Source organism: Macrobrachium rosenbergii, chromosome 17 (assembly GCF_040412425.1).
Source record: "Macrobrachium rosenbergii isolate ZJJX-2024 chromosome 17, ASM4041242v1, whole genome shotgun sequence".
NCBI classification, from domain to species: Eukaryota; Metazoa; Arthropoda; class Malacostraca; order Decapoda; family Palaemonidae; genus Macrobrachium; species Macrobrachium rosenbergii.
Window position 1 is genome coordinate 20368265 of NC_089757.1, and position 21849 is coordinate 20390113.

At 37.4% G+C, this 21849-nt stretch overlaps 1 protein-coding gene across 3 annotated transcripts in view; it reads right to left on the bottom strand.

The window, feature by feature from the left end:
- The window catches only part of LOC136847768 (uncharacterized), a 340583-nt gene that overhangs the window by 289776 nt on the left and 28958 nt on the right, over nucleotides 1-21849 (bottom strand). For 2 of the 3 annotated variants that reach the window (XR_010855832.1, XR_010855831.1), the window contains exon 2: nucleotides 3217-3271. Coding sequence is in view for 1 of the 3 variants with exons in the window: in XM_067119650.1 (XP_066975751.1) it covers nucleotides 20011-21117 (1107 nt within the window). In the remaining 2 variants the exon portion in view is untranslated. Of the gene's footprint in view, nucleotides 1-3216; nucleotides 3272-19265; nucleotides 21132-21849 lie in introns of those variants that run through there. The other variant, XM_067119650.1, reaches the window with a different exon arrangement.

Here is a 21849-nt window from a genome sequence, read left to right on the forward strand (position 1 = left end):
TGTCAATTCCCGTTTCAGCGCTGAATGACCTTATAGGTTCCAGCGCTTGGCCTTGGCTAATTCAGTATTCCCGACGTTACGCTTTTACCAAGAGTACCAGTCGTATACACAAAAAAGGTTAATAAAAACGCAAAGAGACTGTATACCTGTCACCACCCACATCAAAAGCGCCGGATGTGGAGCACTTACGAACTACAACAGAATTGTATTGAACAGGTTAATGAAGTAACCTTTACAATAGCACCTCTGTTTGACTCTCCAGTTCTGCATCTTCTTTCATCTCATTTCTTACGTTCTTCCACTTCTACCTCCTTTTTTTGTATGACCTTGACTAAATGGTATTTTTCTATTAGTAACGTGAAAATTGCTCAATATTTGGTCCTTACTACATCTCACCTGCACTGAGATTAAGTTTAAGTCAGTAGTGTGACCAGAATGAAATCACATTTTCTGTCCCCCGAAATCGAAGGAAAAATAAATTCATTTGGTCTTTAATGACCAAATGAATTTATTTTTCCTTTTCACCTGACATAGGTGTGTATACATGCCTACCTCCTCAAGAAGTATTTTTGTCCCTAAAATACTCACTACATCAAATGTATACATGCATAGGCCATTTATTTACATAAGCCTTCCACTGCCTGACAATACTAAATTTCTTTAAAGAAAACCTTTCTCCAGTAGCGTTACATTCCATCTTTGACCATAGAAAAATAATAAACATAACGTATTTGCTAATTTTGCTGGCAAATATCTTTCAACGATGATGTTATAAAACAAACGTGTGACTCATTTAAAATGCATGTTTTTTTTAATTTTCATAAGGCGAAAAAAATGAAACCCCATTTTCCTTTAATAAATTAAGAAGCAAGTACCGAAAATTACAATAATACAATAAGAAGAAGAAGAAGAAGAAGAAGAAGAAGAAGAAGAAGAAGAAGAAGAAAGAGAAAGAAAGAGGAAGGACAAGACTTGAGGAGGGAGAGGAGGGGGAGGAGGAGGAGGAAGGGGAGGAAAGGGAAAAAGAAAAATTGACCATGACAGAAAGATCACTTACCAGGCCGTCAGACGGAGAGGACAGGTGAGTGACACTCCATCTCTCTACAGGACACTTCCACAAAGAAAGCCTTTTTAATACTATGACATCCTCTCAACCTCGTCCCCCTTTTTTTATCCCCTCTCGCAGCGTCTTCGACTAGTCGAGGAGTGAAATATTCCTGGGTAACGTCTCCCCATTTAACTGCTACTGCGATCGTTTTCAAAGTTTGCTGAAGCTTTTAAATAGTCGGTTCTTGATGAGTCTTTATAAATAACCTCCGCTACCTTATTTTCGAGATTAACGAGAATACTTTAAAACAATGTTTCACTGATGAAGCCTTATGAAATATCTGAGATCTTTTGTAAGATCCATAAGACTTCACATACTTTATAAAGCTTTATTTTATAAGAGATCCATGAGACTTCACATACTTTATAAAGCTTTATGAAATATCTGCGATCTTTTATGAGATCCATGAGACTTCCCATACCTGATAAAGCTTTACGAAATATCTGCGGTCTTCTATGAGATACACGAGACTTCATATACCTGACAAAGCTTTATGAAATATCTGCGATCTTTTATGAGATCCATGAGACTTCACATACTTTATAAAGCTTTATGAAATATATGCGATCTTTTATGATATCCATGAGACTCAACATATCTGACAAAGCTTTATGAAATATCTGCCATCTTCTATGAGATCCATGAGACTTCACATACCCGATAAAGCTTTATGATATATCTGCGATCTTTTATATCTGCCATCTTTTATCCATGAGACTTCACATACTTTATAAAGCTTTTTATCTGCCATAATATCATGAACTTCACATGATCTTTTGAAAATGATATCCATGAGACTTCACATACCTGACAAAGCTTTATGAAATATCTGCGATCTTTTATGAGATCCATGAGACTTTACATATCTGATAAAACTTTATGAAATATCTGCGATCTTTTATAAGAGGTCCATGAGACTTCACATACCTGATGAAGTTTTATGAAATATCCGATCTTTTATAAGAGATCCATGACATTTCAGATGCCTGTTTACGTGATAAAACCGATGAAACTGCACGAAATGTTGTTCCAATCTTATTTTCCCAATATCGTAATCCATACGATACCTGATACCACGAAGGAACCTCTGTGAAATTTCTAGATTTCTCAGATGTTTCCTCAAACGCTTTTTTGACAGCTTCAGTTGAAGGAACGTCTCGAGGTAAAACCATTTGCAGAACTTCCTAGAAAAACTTGCGATGTATTTTAGGTGCGATCCTCAACCCTACCGTAATTGACAATCGTCAGCCTTTGGCCTTTATGGGTTAGTTATTTTATTTCAGAACTGAGAATATTACGCACAGGGAAATTCAGCGATACAGAACATAAGGTCACCTTATGTTAAATTTATAATTCCTACATGATGACAGAGATTATAAAAATTAATTTAGAAACAGACAGACAGACAGACAGACATAATTCCTACATGACGACTGAGAGAGAGAGAGAGAGAGAGAGAGAGAGAGAGAGAGTATTATGCAATTTTGTAGTGAAGAGAATACGAAAAAGTACTTTTAAACCTGTAGAGAGAGAGAGAGAGGTATACGCAATACTAATGAAATGCACAAGAAGAAATAGGTGACGAAAAATTTTGTCGACAAGAAATAATTGAACTGAATACATTGGTGAGAGGAAGTGGAGGAGTTGGGTGAGGAAGCTGACACAACGACCCCAAAGATTATGATTAGGGAAAACGCTAAATCAACAAAATCACAAAACCGGGAAATCACGTAAACAAGAGCTCCACTAATGGGCGGGAATTATCTCCGTTTCTCAAGGATACTCGAAAGAAACAAAGAATAAAACTGATGAATAAAAGATCTGAACAACAACAACCTTAAATTTCAGTCATTATGACTGTCGTGAAATTTCGATATATAATAAAATGGATTGTGTAAAATATGTAAAATATCCGTACGCGGAGAAATACGAGTCCCATCAATCTCAATCATAGATAGGATTTGTTATAATCATGCCAATAATTGTTATTCATGGACTTGCAAAGGAAGTTTTCCGCACAACAGATTGCCTGGATATATGAAAGATAAAGGGGGGATAAAATCACAAATATCATTGTTACTACATAACAGTTATATACATGTACTTACATGTGTCTCCCTGTGGACGACTGTGGTAGTTTCACACACCTCCTCTCCTTTGTATCTGCCAAGTCAAGAACAACATTTGTTACATTCAATACCATACACATATATGTTTTTAGTATATATATATATATATATATATATATATATATATATATATATATATATATATATATATATATATATATATACATATACATATACATATATATATGTATGTATATATATAAAATATATATATATATATATATATATATATATAAAAGTTCTGTCATTTACACTGAAAAATATCAATTACACCCGAAGGAAGTTATGTACATGCGCATATGCCTTCATAACCTTCCGTCCTCGTTTCCTCTGTAAAAAAAAAAATATATACAGGGTCGAATCCTGGCCACTGCAGATCTGTTTTGGGTGAAAAAAGATTCCCAAAGTGAACTGAATTCGATATTAAGGGGTAACTTTGGCTTAAAATTCGTTTATACATACATACATATATATAATATATATATATATATATATATATATATATATATATATATATATATATATATATAAATAAATGGATTTTCTAGACAGTTACCCACAGGGTTTTAACCCGGTATGTATCCACAGTTGCGGCGTGTTTAGCACAAGCCCGTTGGGGATTGCCGTGAAAACATAAACAAAAGACTGTAAATATCATAAAGATAATGACCCCAAGAAATATTAGTCCCAGATAACGACTCCCAAAAACCCTTGGGGCGTCATTATCTAAGAAAGATCCATATACATATATATATATATATATATATATATATATATATATATATATATATATATATATATATATATATATATATGAAGGTGTTTTTGGTAACATCTCAGCACAGAATTTCTGTTAATCGTGTACGTTTTGAGCGTATGTGACGAAACCGCTTAACATTCAACATTGTTCTTTTTAAAATGTGAAACGAAGAATTCTCATCATGATACTCACACTTGCCTTCTTAAAATGTTAAACAAACTGGAACATTAAACAATAACGTGAAAATTTCTATTACCAAAAAGATAGGATGCAAAAATCTGTATCGATAATTACCATTCTCTAACCCAGTCTTTTGTTGTTGCGCCGCCAATACATCGTTCCAATAAATCAATCCCACATACGGACAAATAGATCACTTAAACGCTACTAACAACGGCTCAATTTCCCTTCAAATAAAGATCGGAAGCCTCGGCTGATCCATCCATCAGTCAACAATTACGCGTCAGGTTCAATCAATCTGGATGGACCCTTTTGAAGTTGGCGCCTATTATCTGCTTCGGCGGTTGGGAAGGCTATGCCTTTCACCATCTTCTTTTCTTTTGGCTTTTTCAATGTTTATAAAGCTGGCATTAATCATCTGCTTTGTTATTGCAAAGTCTCTAATTATTTTCTTATTAAGCTTTGCCTTGGAGGGTTGATGTCAATTATCACGTGTCTCGGTGGGGCAAGGTCGTTCACGTTCATCTTCTCTCTCTCTCTCTCTCTCTCTCTCTCTCTCTCTCTCTCTCTCTCTCTCTCTCGTCTGTTATCGGTTTCGGTTTTTGCATGGTAACTTCTTTCACCTTTATGTTTGGCGTCAATTATCACGCGTCTCCGTGGGACAAGCTCATTCATATTCACATTTCTCTCTCTCTCTCTCTCTCTCTCTCTCTCTCTCTCTCTCTCTCTCTCTCGTCTATGATCGGTTTCGCTTTTTGTATGATTGTTTCCTTCATCTTTATGCTCTTCCCTTTTTTCCAATTATAGAGAATGGAAACTGAGAGATTGTGTACCGATGATGCGCATTAATCCCCAACGCATATTAAAGGCTGCACTCCCATGTAAAAGGCAGCGAAGGGAGATGGCATGCGATCGCTCGGTTGAAGCTTTCGTTAAATAGCCTACATATTCATGCCGAATAAATGGTTGCTAAGCACGGAGAGAGAGAGAGAGAGAGAGAGAGAGAGATTTGTTCATGATAAGCAAGTAATCATTTTCATGCATAAATTATAGAGAGAGAGACAGAGAGAGAGAGAGAGAGAGAGAGAGAGAGAGAGAGAGAGAGAGATTTGTTCATGATAAGCACTTAATCATTTTCACGAATACATTACCGAGAGAGAGAGAGAGAGAGAGAGAGAGAGAGAGAGAGAGAGATTTGTTCATGATAAACAAGTAATCATTTTCATGAATAAATTACCGAGAGAGAGAGAGACTACAGAATGTGAACAGCAAGACACATGAATAGCCTACATTTGTTACTGAGATTGCCTTAGAAAAATTAAACTGCAGCATAACGGCTTTGACTTAATATATCGAAAACGCTCTTCATGTGCTCGCCTGAGAATATGAAGTGGTGAAAATGATTCCTCGTACATCTATATCTATTTTTTTTTGTTGGTGGGGGAAGCGGCTCTGTATTTTTGAATTCTGGTCAGTACGAACTCCATAACCCTACGTATCCATCTCTTGAATTCCCTATTTTCCTCAGTCGTGGGATTGATTAGGGCATTTTCCTAGACGCCTTACAGACTTGTGCATAGATAAGAAATAAAGTTCTTTTATAATCAAAGTAAGCAAATGTTGACTACCTTATCTCTACCGTCTATTCTACGAAATATTTCCTTAATGTCGTTACTTTGATGAGTATGCTCCCATTACTTTTGTTCACATGCAAAGTCCTTTACTGTTTGGGGTACTATTTTTTCTACACGTAATATTTGGAATTTTTTTAATGTTGTTGTATCCTAAAAATTAATCAATAACCTATATCATCAATTTCTGGGCTCATTTACAAGGACTTACTGATATATTCAGGTACCACATAGAAATCTAACTCATTCTCTCTCTCCTCTTTCTCTCTTCTCTCTCTCTCTCTCTTCTCTTCTCTCCCACAAAACGGTAATCTTGATTACTGTTTTTGTGGGTGTGTGTGTGTGTATGTGTGAAAGAGAGAGAGAGAGAGAGAGAGAGAGAGAGAGAGAGAGAGAGAGAGAGAGAGAGAGAGAGAGAGAGAGAGAGAGACTGGGTTAGATTTCTATGTGGTAACTGAATATATCAGTAAGTTCATGTAAATGAGCCCAGAAATTGATGATATAAAACATCTGAATAATCTTAGGATAGAATAAAAGTGTTACTAGAACAATATTAAAAACATTCCAAACATTATGTGTAAAAAAAAGTACCCAAAACAGTAAAGGACTTTGCATGTGAACAAAAGTAATGAGTATACTCATCAAAGTAACGACAGTAAGGAGATAGTTCGTATCTTAAACGAACGCCGTAAATGCCTACAGATGAATAGTTAGATCATTCCGAAGAATAAAAACGTCACATACAAACACTTGATATCAAACTTAATCGTCGTTGTTACCCTGATAATACTCATCTATTATTCAAGGAAACTAAACCATGAATCTTTCGTCACCACCCATGAAAGGAATCACTATGGGATATTATTCATTCAAATCAATCCATTTCAGTTTTACCCATTGCCAGTGGAATTCACAAATTTAGTTCTGACCTTTCTATGACAACGAAGCCTCTTTCGATGTTATTTTGCGTGACCGTCTCAGTACCATCCACGCTGAAAGAGAAGACGTGATGTCTCGAAAGTGTTTATCAAATGAACTTAATCCTCCAACTTGAGGCTTCATTGCATTCATTATAAACTGTATTGTTTTTTTAAGGTATGAGCAGTACCATGATAACATCATGATTTTTTTTCATCTAATTATGCTGATATTTCGAGCGCCTAGTCAACTGTCTTTGACGACATAACTTTACGTGCCGTATTAACTCATTTCTTACTCCTGTCTTCCCACTTTTACCAGTTTGTTTGTTTATTTATTTGTTTGTTTTTTGGGAGTGATACTTCCTGAATTAATAGGCTTTTAGCTTTGTTTAAAGCTTCAGCACTGTTTCAATAAGAGCAACAGTAACTAGAACAACTAAGCTAGTAACGAAGCAGACACATAACACTACATGGCATACCCAGGCGTCCTTAGAACGCGAATACATAAGACTGCTTTTCAACCTTTCTGGAACCATATTTTAAGTTTCAAACAACGTTTATATAACACCTCTGTCAGAAAAAATAAGTAATAATTGCGCCGAAGTTTCTTTGGTGCAATCGAGTTTTCTGTACAGCCGCTACAGCGTATAATCAAGGCCACCACCGAAAATAGATCTATCTTTCTGTGGTCGCGGCATAATGTTGTATGAGCCGCGGTCCATGAAACTTTAGCCACGGCCCGGTGGTGGCATATCCTATGTCGTTGCCAGAAGCACGATTGTGGCTAACTTTAACCTTAAATAAAATAAAAACTACTGAGGACAGAGGGGTGCAATTTGTTATGTTTGATGATTGGAGGGTGGATGATTAACATACCAATTTGCAGCCCTCTAGCCTCAGTAGTTCTTAAGATAAGAGGGCGGACAGGAAAAGTGCGGACAGGAAAAGTGCGGACGGACAGACAAAGCCGGCACAATAGTTTTCTTTTACAGAAAACTAAAAAAAAAAAAAAAGCCAACAAAGACACAAACGAACGTGCGCGATCCAGGCGGGAAAAAATTGTTTCATATGTATGATAGTGATGTATAGCTTAAGCTGAACTGGGATTCGGTAACAGATGAAAGGAATACTGATTGCTCTCTCTCTCTCTCTCTCTCTCTCTCTCTCTGCTGTACAGAAGAATTTATACTCGTGTGTTGATATATTGATATATCAATCTATCTATATATACCATACGCCTTTTCGCCATTCATGAATGGGCGCCAGATGGGTAGCGCCTTATGGTTTTTAAGCAAGTCTTTTAGGGATTAGGTTGCTACCCCTGGGTCTTCTTCCCTTACTCATTAGCGGATAAAAGTGCACATTCATTACTGGGTTGACTGGTGGCCGGCAGGGTGGGATTGAACTACAGATCATGCAAGCCCTTTTTCTACTACTAAGCTATGATGTATATATATATATATATATATATATATATATATATATATATATATATATATATATATATATATATTATATACTGTATTATATATAAACATGATTCAATCAGCAAAGTTCAACAACATTGTCTCTGATCACTACTTGGATGGGTTATCACGAAGAAATCCCAGGTACCATCAGAACAAAACACCCTTAAGCAACTGTGAGATAAGGCCTAGACAAGGAACCTTCCACATAAAAAAAAATTAATTTCTGCCTAACATCTGGGTCGAAAACCAAGCGTTACCAACACAGTGCACAGCCAAGAAGTTCATAAAAATACCTGGCCAAGCACCACACTTTCTGAGGCCGTAGCCTCTAGAGGAGAAGGTATATAGTAATATATATATATACATATTCTTCTTCTTCTTCGTTTAACGTGCTTTTTCCCATTTTTTACACGGGGTAAGCACGATGCCTTCTTTTGAAGGACTTTGATTTGGCGTTGGGGTAGACCGTAGCCTCGATCGGCTGCCCTGCCTGACATCGTAATATATACTGTATAAATAAATATTATATACAGTGTATACGTATATATATATATAACATACGTATACACATACATATACATATACATATACATATACATATACATATACATATACATATACATGTATATATATATATATATATATATATATATATATATATATATATGTCTAAGTCTATGTGTGCATCAGAGGAAAGATTAAAACTGCGCCCTGAATGTACAAATCCTTCAAGTACTTAACCATACAGATATATATCACTGAACTGTGACCTTTCGTGAACAAGGACAATTTTTATGTTTTCTTTAAACAATGGCTAACATGTTCCTACTCTCAGCTGAAGTGCCACACTGAATAGAAAGGTAAAAATGTAACAAATGAGCAAACAGACTAACATAAAACAAGTAAACAAAAACAATAATAAAATATAAACATCACACTACATTTCACGTCACGGCTCTGTGAAGGGTAAAAGGGTCATTAAAACTTCTCATTAGAATTCCACAGTGAGGGAATAATGCAAAATAAAATTCACGGGGTGGAAAAACAAAACAAAACAAAAGCACATATCGACAGCAACACCGAACAAAAAAAAAAAAACGGAATAAAATATCGCGCCTCCAATAGCTTCCCTCCAACGGGTGTTTGCAGTAACGCGCGCGTGCGCGCCTTATGAATGAAAGGGCTCCACCTGCCTACCATTATTATGATTAAGCCTCATTAGCGTCAGGGTGATTAAACCTAATGCAGAAATTTGCGTTGAAAAACGAAAACCGGCGATTTTTCCCGTCCGCTGTAAATCGCTAATTATGGTTCCTCTCGATAGACAGCCAAATTGGTTTCAGAAATAAGCTTCACAGAGAGAGAGAGAGAGAGAGAGAGAGAGAGAGAGAGAGAGAGAGAGAGATAAAGTTAAACCTACCTAAGGTATATATTCCTTTCTTGGGTTATGATTATTTAAAAGGAATCCTTTCCAGTTATAGACTTCCTGAGAGAGAGAGAGAGAGAGAGAGAGAGAGAGAGAGAGAGAGAGAGAGAGAGAGAGAGCGCGAGAGATTCACCCCCCTTCTTAAGCTGCCATTTAGTATTCATAACTATATCCGGGCACTATTCATAACTATTATTCTGTAATTTCCTTTACCTCGTTTCCCTTCCGACTATTCTTCCTCTCTTTCCTCACTGGGCACCTATTCATCGGAAGCTTACTGTAAACACATTAATAAAGATAATAATAATAATAAAACTATTAATAATCAATGGTCCCATTCGAAATTCTTCACAGGAATCCCGAACTGCCAGGGAAATATAAATCCCTGTAAGAATAACAGAGTCGTTAGGAGCACCATCTCCGTAGATATTCGAGGAACAGGATTCATCCCAAGCTCACAGAAGAACTGAAGGAATTATGAACCATTAAGACGGGGCCGAATTGGACAGACGGATCTAAATCGTCTCACGAGACCACCAGTGAAATAATGTGCATCTTGCTGCGCCTTGTATAGTACGACCAATCCAAGACTATCCACCTGAAATGACCTATCCAAGACTATCCGCCTTAAATGACCGCAATTTTTTATGTGACTAGTCATAGGCAGGCATACGATAAGACTGCAGCTACAAAAGGCGACCTGTTTTTGGTCACGACTGCATCTTACCACTGCAAGAACGTCGCACGACGGCTTGCCGCTGATTGCACACAACTCACGGTTATCTACGATGACCTCATGACTCCCTCAGACCAAACCTACCGTAGCCGAGATTTTGTGCAAGGCCGAAAACCCCCGTGATTATCCGAGACCAGTAGTAACTTGAAAAACTTTGAACGACTGTCCGTGACAGTCGACAAGATACAAGATCCTACGGTTGCCAGTCGTGTCTTGTATCTTGTCGTATCCCCCAGAGTGACTGGGCCTTTCCTAACAACGAGCGATATTAAACTTTCTGAATTAGAATGGTGGCTAGGATGCGTCATGGCAATAATAACGGTATCGCCCTTATTTAATACTAGTACTACCTAATGATTATTACGAGACCGTTCCAGGCCGCAAAGAGCAAGTAAAAATGCGCCAAGTTTCTTCGGCGCAATCGAGTTTTCTGTGCAGCGTATAATCAAGGCCACTGAAAACGGATTTATCTTTCGGTGGTCTCGATATAATGCCGTAGGGACCGCGGCCCATGAAGCTTTAACCACGGCCCGATGGTGACCTATCCTATATCGTTGCCAGAAGCACGATTAAGGCTAACTTTAACCTTAAATCAAATAAAAACTACAGAGGCTAGAGGGCTGCAATTTGGTTTGATGATTGGAGAGTGGATGATCAACATACCAATTTGCAGCCCTCTAGCCTCAGTAACTTTTAAGATCTGAGGGCGGACAGAATTAGGTGTGGATGGCCAGACAAAGCCGGCACAATAGTTTTCTTTTACAGAAAACTAAAAGCCAAGGGCAAGCAATTCCCATCTGCTCCCAAGAAAGCTCCATTATCTAGATCCGGGTCTCTAATTCCATGTTGCCGATCAAGAGACCCCATCCAGGTCAAATTTTCGAAAAAAAAAAATTCACACGTAACTTTGAAAGCAATCGTGCTAACAAGCAGACAATGAAACAGACACACAAACACACATACTATAATTGTAAGAAAAACGAGTACAACAAATCAGTGTGTAAACCATCAGTCCTTGCGAGAATGACAAATCACATGAAAAATAAAGTTACCATTCAAATTTAAGAACTTTCTTTGACACAGTCAATTACAAGAATGCTGAATCACCTTGAAATAATGAAGCATCACGAGAAAACGCAAAACAACACAATATTTTCATAGTTATTAATGCGGTTTATATCCTTCTCTTATTTTTAAAGGTCATGCAGACGCCGGCATCTACACTATTATTCTCTCATTGAATGAAAAGGGGAAAAATATAAAAAAAAACATAGAACAGAACTAAGAGATGATTGAAACAAAGCAGAGTTCCAGTAGAATTTTGACAATACAATTTATGACAATACAATCTATGACAAAATACAAACGGCGACAAAATAAAGACAACAGAAACCGGACTAAACAATGAAAAATACTCGATATCAGAATGTTTAAATCTTACTAGGCAACGACAGGGACCCCGACGTTGCGGTAATGAAACAAACAAAAAGTGCCCAAAACAGAGTTAAACAAACAATTACACAAACAGTGAACGATATTGGCAAGGCTTCCTCTTTATTTACTCATTCGTCCAATGCGTAAACATGGCCAGTGGATAGGGATATATCAGCGCATACAAATAACATTCATTGGTAAACAGGCCTACATTTTGTGAAAAAATATATATATTGGCAGAAAATAGGAAAATTTATAGGTAAAGTTGTACAAAACGAAAGAAAATATTATGATGTAAACCCGAAATCCAGTGACGATAATGCAATGTGATTGCTTGGCTTTGGGCGTTATGTAATAGATACACACAAGCGCGCACACACACACACACACATACACACACACACATATATATGTGTGTGTGTGTGCATGTTAAGCTTGATCACTTGCGCATTTGTATTGCGTATTCATGTCAGGAACAACGGGACCTCACTTAAACAGGCTGGTATCTAACAGAGATTGTATTCACAAAAGTGACATGCTTTCAAAGACTAACTGTCCCCATCGTCCCATAGCTACTCTCTCTCTCTCTCTCTCTCTCTCTCTCTCTCTCTCTCTCTCTCTCTCTCTATATATATATATATATATATATATATATATATATATATATATATATATATATATATATATATATGTGTCATACCACATATGTGTGTGTCTTGAAGATTTGTGTGTACAGATGCAGACATGCTCTGGGAAATGAAACACAGAGCATAAATCCGACTGGTTTCTGTTCTTTTAGGTTTTTAAAAAATCTTCAAGAGGACTAATATGTAGTGGTATAAATTTACCTTTTATATACTAGGGTTATAGTGCAAACGGACATTCAGACGGCAGGGAAAAAAGGTATTCACACCTGATAAAAAAAAATGAAAGAGAACGTGCCATACCTTCATTAGCGACTGAAGTTTGTACTTTATCTGCAAGTGTTCTTGCCTGCAGGGGGCTCACGCCTTTGCTATTACGCCCAGGTGTGAGCCCACCTGCATGGAGAAACGAGAGTTTTAAATAGAGCACTGACCTTAAATGCTAATGAATACTGCTCTTCCTTTACCATTTTTTGTAATAGGAGTGAATATATTTTTTTGTAACTGTCTGAATGTTCGCTTGCATATAAAAAGTAAATTTCTACATTAGATATTAGTCCTCTTGAATTAAATTGGATATAAGATTTAGGCCAGATGCCAAGCGTTGGGACCTATGAGGTCATTTAACGCTGAAAGGGATACTAAGAGTAGAAATGTTTTAAAGGCGGAAAACCTCATAGCTGCACGATGAAACAACTGTTAGGAGAGGGTGGAAAGTTAGATGAAAGAAAGAATATGAACGGAAGCACAGTAAAAGGAATGAAAGGGGTTCCAGCTAGGGTCCGGAAGGGACGCTGCAAAGAACCTAAGTAATGCCTACAGTGCACTTCGCGAGGTGCACTGACGGCACTTCCCCTTATGGGAAGTAGTCCTAGTGAAGATGTTTTAGAAAAAAAAATCTCTTTTTGAAAAAAACTAAAGGTGAAGCTGGTAAGGACTTACACCTTGTGTTTCATTTTTCCTGTGATACATCTGCATCTCTACATCATATGTTCTGTTTGACTGATTGGAGAAAATCAGGCTATAAAGTCAAGCACTGGGGCGCTTTCGGCCATTCGGCACCGAAGACTGAAAGGAGGGAGTTGGAGTGATTGGAAAGCAAGATGGAAGAAAGGAATCGGAAATGGAGGTAAACTGTAGGCTAAAAAGTAAGTGCAGCTGACGGCCGAAGGGACGCTAAAAGCAACCTTTAATATTGCCTGCAGTGCACCAGTGAGGTGCAATGACGGCACTACCCCCTGCAGGGTCACAGTGTTCTGCTGAGTTCAAGCATAAACAAGCATAGTGAGAGCTGTCAGTTGCATCAGTCATCGGTGCACTCTCGGTATGGAGAAACTGCCTTTCGCTCAACTTAGAAAAAATTGCTCCAAAAAAGGACGTAAGTTTACCAACTGCGTCAGTCATGTCTAAAATGTTGACGTAGACGAACAACCTTTGACCAAACTCAAAAAAAAGGGGGGGGATGCTTTAAACGGATATAGTCCCTCGCAATGTCTATTGAATTATGCCAAACGGTGACAGCGTGCACATGAATTAAATCACTACTAAATTTTACATTCATTCGTATCCCTAACATCGGTCAAAAGGACGTTCTTAAATTATTCATTAGCAACACGAATCCACCTGTATGTCCAGATGTGACTATAAATTAGACCAGGAAACGTAAACAGAATACTAAGTAGCTTAATTATATTTCCTCGAATTGACTAATGCATCACATCAGATTTTATGGCCTCGACGTGATCCGCTGTCGCTTCCACCAGATACCTATGGTCTGTCGTGCATTTCAGTATTGGTCACAGGAGCTTTTGTGACATCCTTAACGGACAACCATCCAAGGACAGACACAAATCGTGAATAATGACCATCCATTAATAAGGTGACTGTGGCATGAGTAAATTCGTCAATTTTGGTTTTCATTGATTACTTGTTAACTAGATATCCAGAATGTATGCTGATTCGAACATTCTGAGAGCATCCTATCAATTAAAATCCTGTTAACACCGTGGCACTTGGAATTCTGAGAGCACATGAACACTTAAAATCCTGAGACCGTGTCAACACTTCGGCCCCTACGAGCACACCAGCACTCGAAATTTTGCAAGTGCATTAACGCCTGGAATCCTGAGTGCATAATGACACTTGGATACTTGAGCACCTCGACACTTACAGCTCCAAGAGCAAACTGACACTTGGAATCTACTGATAAAAGTATAACAATAATCTCTAATCCATCAATAATCCCTAAAGAAATTCCTTCATTGGAATGGAATGGAATGGAATGGAAGATAGAATTTAGGCCAAAGCCCAAGCGCTGGGACCTATAGCGTTGAAAGGGAAATTAAGAGTAGAAAGGTTTGAAAGGTGTAACAGGCGGAAAACTCGCAGTTACATTATGAAACAACTGATAGAAGAGCGGAAAGAAATATATAAGAAAGAACATGAATGGAGGTACATCAAAAGGAATGAAAGGGGCTGCAGCTAGGGGCCGGAGGGACGCTGCAAAGAACCTTAAGCAATGCCTACAGTGCACCGCATAAGGTGCACTGACGGCTATAACCAACACCCCCCCACCTCCGGGGGGAACTACTTGATTACCATTTGGAGAGCACGGAAGAGAGAAGAGCCAACTTCTACTTTATCAGTTAATTGAGTTCATTACGAAAATGAGACACGATGAATGCTTATATATGTATTTGCGTTACTTAGATTCGTGTTCCACTATATGTTTTACTGTACATTTTCAAAGTTTCCTATAGGCTACTAGGTTCCATAAATTTCCTCTCCGGATCTAGCCAAGGTCTGTAAATGTTTCCTTTTGCTGAAGTTTACTTTGAGCTTAAAGCTTCCCTTGAAAGTTGATTCATGTGACTGACCTGATTTAATTTCAGTAATGCTGTTCACGTGACTGAACTTGACCTACGGACTAAAGGGAAAAATCTATTTTGTTTCTTTCAGTTTCCCAGTCTATTTGTCTTTGTACCTATCTATTTATTCATCTACGCATTTCGTGAAGCTTACTTGACATTGTTACATTCAATCGGCAGAAATGTTCACACCTGTAGGCCTTTAAGGGTCATGCGCTATAACTCGCCTTTCGTAGAGTGCGAAATTTGTAAATATCTGAACTAATGTTTGCTGTTTATGCTTTAGAGTCCCCTGATATTTTTCACAATAGGCTAGATTGAAAAGCTCCATCCTCAATTTAAAACGAGTGAATAAAAGATACATCGCCTGACCTATATTTTCTGTCGCTTCATAAAACTTCCCTTCTTTTATCATTTCTACCACCGATTTTTTGAGCTGGAAATGACTCTCCTTGTTTACCAGTGAATAATATTTGAATGCGCCGGTTGACGTATCCCGTCCACCGCTCATGTTTACGTATTGGTCAAATGAGTAAATAAAGAGGAAGCCGTGGGAATGTCGTCGGCTGTTTGGCCAATTGTTTGCTTGTTGGGCTGTTTCGTGCATGGATTGATGTTTGTTTACTTGTCTGTAACAAAGGCCTTTTAGATTGATTCGCTTTCCTGTTCAATCAGTGTTTATTTTGAGCTTTTGTTAATCTGTTCCAGTTCTCTCTTAATTGTGATTATTGTTTCAGCTGTGAATCTGCGTTTAATTTTATTGCTAGATTCATTTAACTACGCATTTCCTTAACCGTCCACGCATATGCGCATTCAACTACGCGCAAACTCGATAGCATTATTAATAGCCTTTTAGATTTCCCTAAAAGAAAGCATGAAGAATAAGAACTACCTTTACGATTCGTTCGGTCTCAAATTATTTTTTAAATCGTTTTAAATATACCTCTCTCTCTCCCTCTCTCTCGTTGTTCTAAGCACTGAATTTATATACTGTACACAGTCGTCAATCAACCACTGTGTGGCAGCCAAGGTGAAGAGAGGAAAGTGGAAGAGGGAACATACACCAGACGTGATTTCATTGCCGTGTCATAATAACAAAATGACATCAAAACGAGAGGGCCTCGACGAGGTAATCCTCGCCCCACCGGTGTAAAACTATTCGTAAGATATTCATCAAATCCTCCCTCTCGAGAAGCTTGTTACTGAATTGTGATCAAAGACAACCCAGAAAGGGAACAAATAACTAGGGTAAATATAGCTTGACATTAGTCTCTCTCTCTCTCTCTCTCTCTCTCTCTCTCTGTGAAGCTTATTTCTGAAACTAATTTGGCTGTCTATCGAGAGGAACCATAATTAGCGATTTACAGCGGATGGGAAAAAATCGCCGGTTTTCGTTTTTCATCGCAAATTTCTGCATTAGGTTTAATCACCCTGACGCTAATGAGGCTTAATCATAATAATGGTAGGCAGGTGGAGCCCTTTCATTCATAGGGCGCGTGCGCGCTTTTATATGCACAGGGTGGAACAATATACGTTACGGGCATTTCTCTCTCTTTTTTAAATCGCGTTGCTAGGTTAATTTGTCGTTACTGTATTTGTTTTGTATTTTCGAACCTGGGAAATTCATTTGCTTTATTTCACCCAGTGAAAATTATAATGAAAAATCGTTATGAAAATTCGCACACTTCATTACTCATTTTTGTTCACGGCGCGATGTGATGAAATAGAGAGCGATGGCAACATTACATTTATTCACATCATTTTGTTTTTTATTTATTTTTTTAATTGTGTGAAGAATAAGACACTTTTAGTTCCATACCAGAGTAAAATACGTCTTTGTTTACACAAATCCACTGCTGAATCTGTACTAGAAAGGTGTCTTTAATTTAAAACCCCAACAAAGTCACATTATCGTATTATATTTATGTTAGTAGACATGAGGAGAAGGAATATGTTGAAGTAGACAGATAAGGAGAAAACAGAACATTTCTGCCTCTGTTATTCCTTTCTTTTAACCCTCCTTCTTTCAAAAGGCTAAAAGGAAAAATAGTTTTACCCAAAAATGATCAAAATGTGTACAAACTGGAGGACTACATCCCAAGAAAGAAAAATAAGGAAAAACAACTAAAGATAGCAAAATTAAAATTTTATCGACATGATTTACCATTAAAAAAAATATTAGACAAGACAGATTACTACAGCCCTATATACCTAAGCTTTGGTTACTTCATTGCCTTCAAAACCCACATGTGCAGTTTCAACACATTTCATTTATACATATTTAATGATACATTTATAAAAAACAATCTTGAGAACACACTGAGCATATCGTAGGTTTAAGGTGGTGTGATACATATACCAAAGTCATCTATATATAAACTGTTTCTAATTTCAATTGGTAACGGATTTGTAATGTTGGTTAATTCCCTGTAGGAATATGCTACTAAAACACTTCCTTGCGAGATATACCGGTTTTTAACTTTTAAGTGTCTGAATTTGCGCCGGCTATTTCTACCTGGAAAGTTTTACAGCAAGGAAATATTTTATGAACTATGGACGTGACCTCGGATACCACTGTCATGCAGGATTTTCTATGAAGTTTGTTTCCGTGTATTCCAATATGCTTTTAGTTTTCTGTAAAAGACAACTATTGAGATGACGTTGTATGTCCGTCTGCACTTTTTCTGTCCGCCCTCAGATCTTAAAAACTACTGAGGCTCGAGGTCAGCAAACTGGTACGTTGATCATCCACCCTCAAACCATCAAACATACCAAATCGCAGCCCTGTAGCCTCTGTAGTTTTTATTTTATTTAATGTTAAAGTTGGCCATAATGGTGCGTCTAGCAACGCTATGACAGGCCACCACCGGGTCGGGGCTGAAAGCTTCATGGGCCGCGGCTCATACAGAAAACTCGATGTGTTTATCTATTTTTCCTGTGATCCACACTGGGTTGGGGTGATTACATTATTTGCTTCAATTTACTATGTTAGTCTTGAGTTTAACATTACATAGTCACCTATCAAAGATACTGATGCAGATAATTTGGTGCTTTATTTAGTTCATAGTTGGTTACAGAATTTAAGGAAGCCACTTTCTGCTCAAGTTGCTAGACGTCTGATCGTTTTAAAGATGATGTTTTCCCAACCTGGAGCCGATCTGTTGCAAGAACCAAGAATAAATTGCTATTCTTCATTTGCAAACACTCTGAGAGTACTGATTTTCCTTAGTTACCAGATTAAGGCTCTAAAGCCCTATTTCCCCGTTTGTGTTCTCACCGAAACAGAACACGTCTCCATAGAACGTGTAATCCGCTTCCTTCGACAAATAAATATTCTTCATCTGATATAACCTACTAACCAATAATTCTGACCATACTGTATCTGTCATCAGCATAATTGACGAATTTCCTCATCACTGCAGGAGACCGATTAAATGCATGGCATCCTAGATTATACCACCACGCTAATTACAGGAGTAACCAATTATCAATAGAATTATCATCGCTGCATATTATAAAATGTCTGAGAAATTTAACCATTAAATTCAGGTATAGCAGGTCGATTATGTTTTAAATAATTTATTGCTGAATGTACATATACATTTCGGATAACAGCTATCATTTCTAGCTTATAAAACTATATTAAAATAAGTGAAAATTATAGTTATAATTCAATTTTATCATTAAATGATCGTACTGATAAGGCGGCCACGTGGCCACTACCTACTCCTTTCTCTAGAGGAAATTTCAAGTAATTTTGCTTAAAACAGAGGCATAACATAGCACCATATGGTCTTCAAGGCCTGATGCTTGATTGATATTAATTCAGCTCAATTCGCTCCTAATAAATTTAAAGTGTTTTCCTTATTTATTTGATATTACAGAAGCAGTGTGAATTATTTGTCCATTATATGTTGAAGAACGTGTTGGCTGTCTTTCAGGAAAAAAAAATCACACCAACTAAAAAATTTTTCCTTTATTAGTCACTGAAATAACTGAGTATTGTAATTAACAACTGACAGGTCGGCTGAAGAACTTAATGGAAAATAAGCATAATAAAAATATAAGCAAATTTGATCGCTAAAGTAACGAATACTATGTTGAAGTACCATAAGCAAAAGAGTTAAAGCATCTCTGAACTTTAAAGGACTGTTAACACTGCAATTTCTTGCCAAGATCAAAACATAAATGAATTACTCAACATTAAATCAGTATTGCAATATTGTAAGTTTGCAACAATAGATTGCAATATCAACTAAGATCAATTTCCTTTAAACGACACGGGGATAAATTCCAGATACATTTTGCATGAAAAGACAAGTAAATTAAATTCTCATTTTTCAATCTGATCACAAACACACAACTCCATTTTGTCTATGATAATCTGAAAAACGCGAACTGCGCAACTCATAAATGTTTCCTTCGTCACAATCTGTGTCACAAAAACACATTAATAATTTTTTCCTGTATCACAACCACTAAAATAAGTTTCAGACATTAAGCATGAAAACAAGAAAATTAAATGCTCATTTTCAATCACCTGAATGAAAAAGCAGAGCCCCATTAGTCTATGAAAACATAAAAAAATACAAAAAAATTAACACCACAACACAAACAGAACAATTAAAAGCACAGGACTGACTGAAGACTCTGAAAAAATAAGAAGTGTTATCCCACGAATCCAAGCAAAGTTAATTACCCACTTGCTATCTTACTAAATACAAATAAATGATACGCGCTACAACTGCTGTGATAGTACCAACAAGGTACAAGACGTCAAACAATGTCGGAGACAAAAAGAACTTATCAAGCGACAGCTTAGCGAAGGAAAAAAATCTGAGTATCTCACTCTCGTGCACAACAAGGTGGTAATACGCTGTGATCTGAGTTAAGTTCTCCTTTACTATGCACGACCAAACGCCAGAGTCTGACGAGGAAAGATTATACAAGATGAGATATTCAGTCTGCAGGATTTTATGCAACTTGCCATTATGGTACCACTCCATGCTAAAATTGCCGATTGTGCTGAAGAGCACAAGGAGAGGTTGGGCATTGCAAGACAAAGCCACTACTCGACCTGCCACTTCGTGAATGACTCCTTCTCCTACCCAGTTGGGTTTGACAAGTACTGAAGTAGCAGATATAACGTGAGATTTGTCGCGGGCGGCGGGATTGACGGCACACATCCACATTCCACCATGGTCGATTAGTTCCGCCGATATCCACAACGAGCCATTTTTCAGCACTTTGACTCCACTGACGTAGTTGTAAAAATATGGAGCTGAGATCAATCCAAAGCCATCTAAAGCCTTGCCTATTGAGTTGAATGTCTTCATACTGATATAGAAAGCAACGTGGGAGTTATTGCGATCAAAAATCATAAACTTCTCTTTAAATGGAAAATGTTTCAGCCACTTTTTTTCATGTGACTCGAATGACATCATGCCTTCACAGTTTACAATAAGGGGCTCGCCAAACTCGGTTTCCAGTTTCCTTTTGAAAAAGCCTTCTCGTATGCTCTTCAAAATGGACTTACTCTGGATGTAAGATAACTCTCCACAAGGTTGAGTATTGCACTTGATGGTCTTGTTGGCTGGCCCTACACAATGCCTTCCAAACCTAGAAGGTAAAGGTTCAGTGCAATTTCTTTTCTGTACTGCAACACCTCCGCCACATGTAACACTACAAGACATGGGACTCCATTCAGACCACTCTCCATGGAGAGGTTTGGCTAATTCTTCATAAACATTTTGATGACTTGAAACTACTAGACTCAGAAGGAATAAATGATGAATTATGTTCTTGCGAACCATGTTCTTCTAGTGTTCTGGAATAAAAACATTAATTCTGAGAAAATCTCAATATTTCATAACAAACTCTCCGTAGTTTTTCATATTTTACTGATAACACTAATTAGGAATTAGGAATGAAAGAAGTTTGGATAGACCAAAAATTTGAGGCAGTGTAAAAATAATAACAAAGGTGTCTGTATATCGGACGTGGTAAATTATATGTATGTAACTGACTGAAAACGTCATTAATGATTGATGGACACTATGCTATTATGATATGTTAACAAAAGAGCACCGTTTCCCATTTTCTTATCCTTCTACAGATGGTAGTTAATGCCCAGCATAGGCTTACATTTCTCACGCCCAGTAAAATAAGACAATCGACTGATTCATTCATGATTTTCCAAGAACTCATGAAAAGAAAAGCTCTCACACGTGGATGTGAAAAGTAGGAGAAAATGCCTGCAAATACGTGCTCACTTCGAAAGAAATTTGAAACAGATTTCTTTTCTGCGTGAAAGTGGACAAAATCAGACTCACACTAACACATGGTATCATTCCATCCAAAAAGCTTGAAAATCTGGACACGGAAGAAATTCAAAAGCTTTCCAACATTAATTACTAAACATTTCCCCAATCATTTTGTACAACAGCTACCTGATTTGTGTCTTGGTGCCAATTTTCATTCCCTGACTGAAGTAAATTTGTCAGATATCACTGAGTGCTTTCTTTGATTAATTCCTTGTCATCATA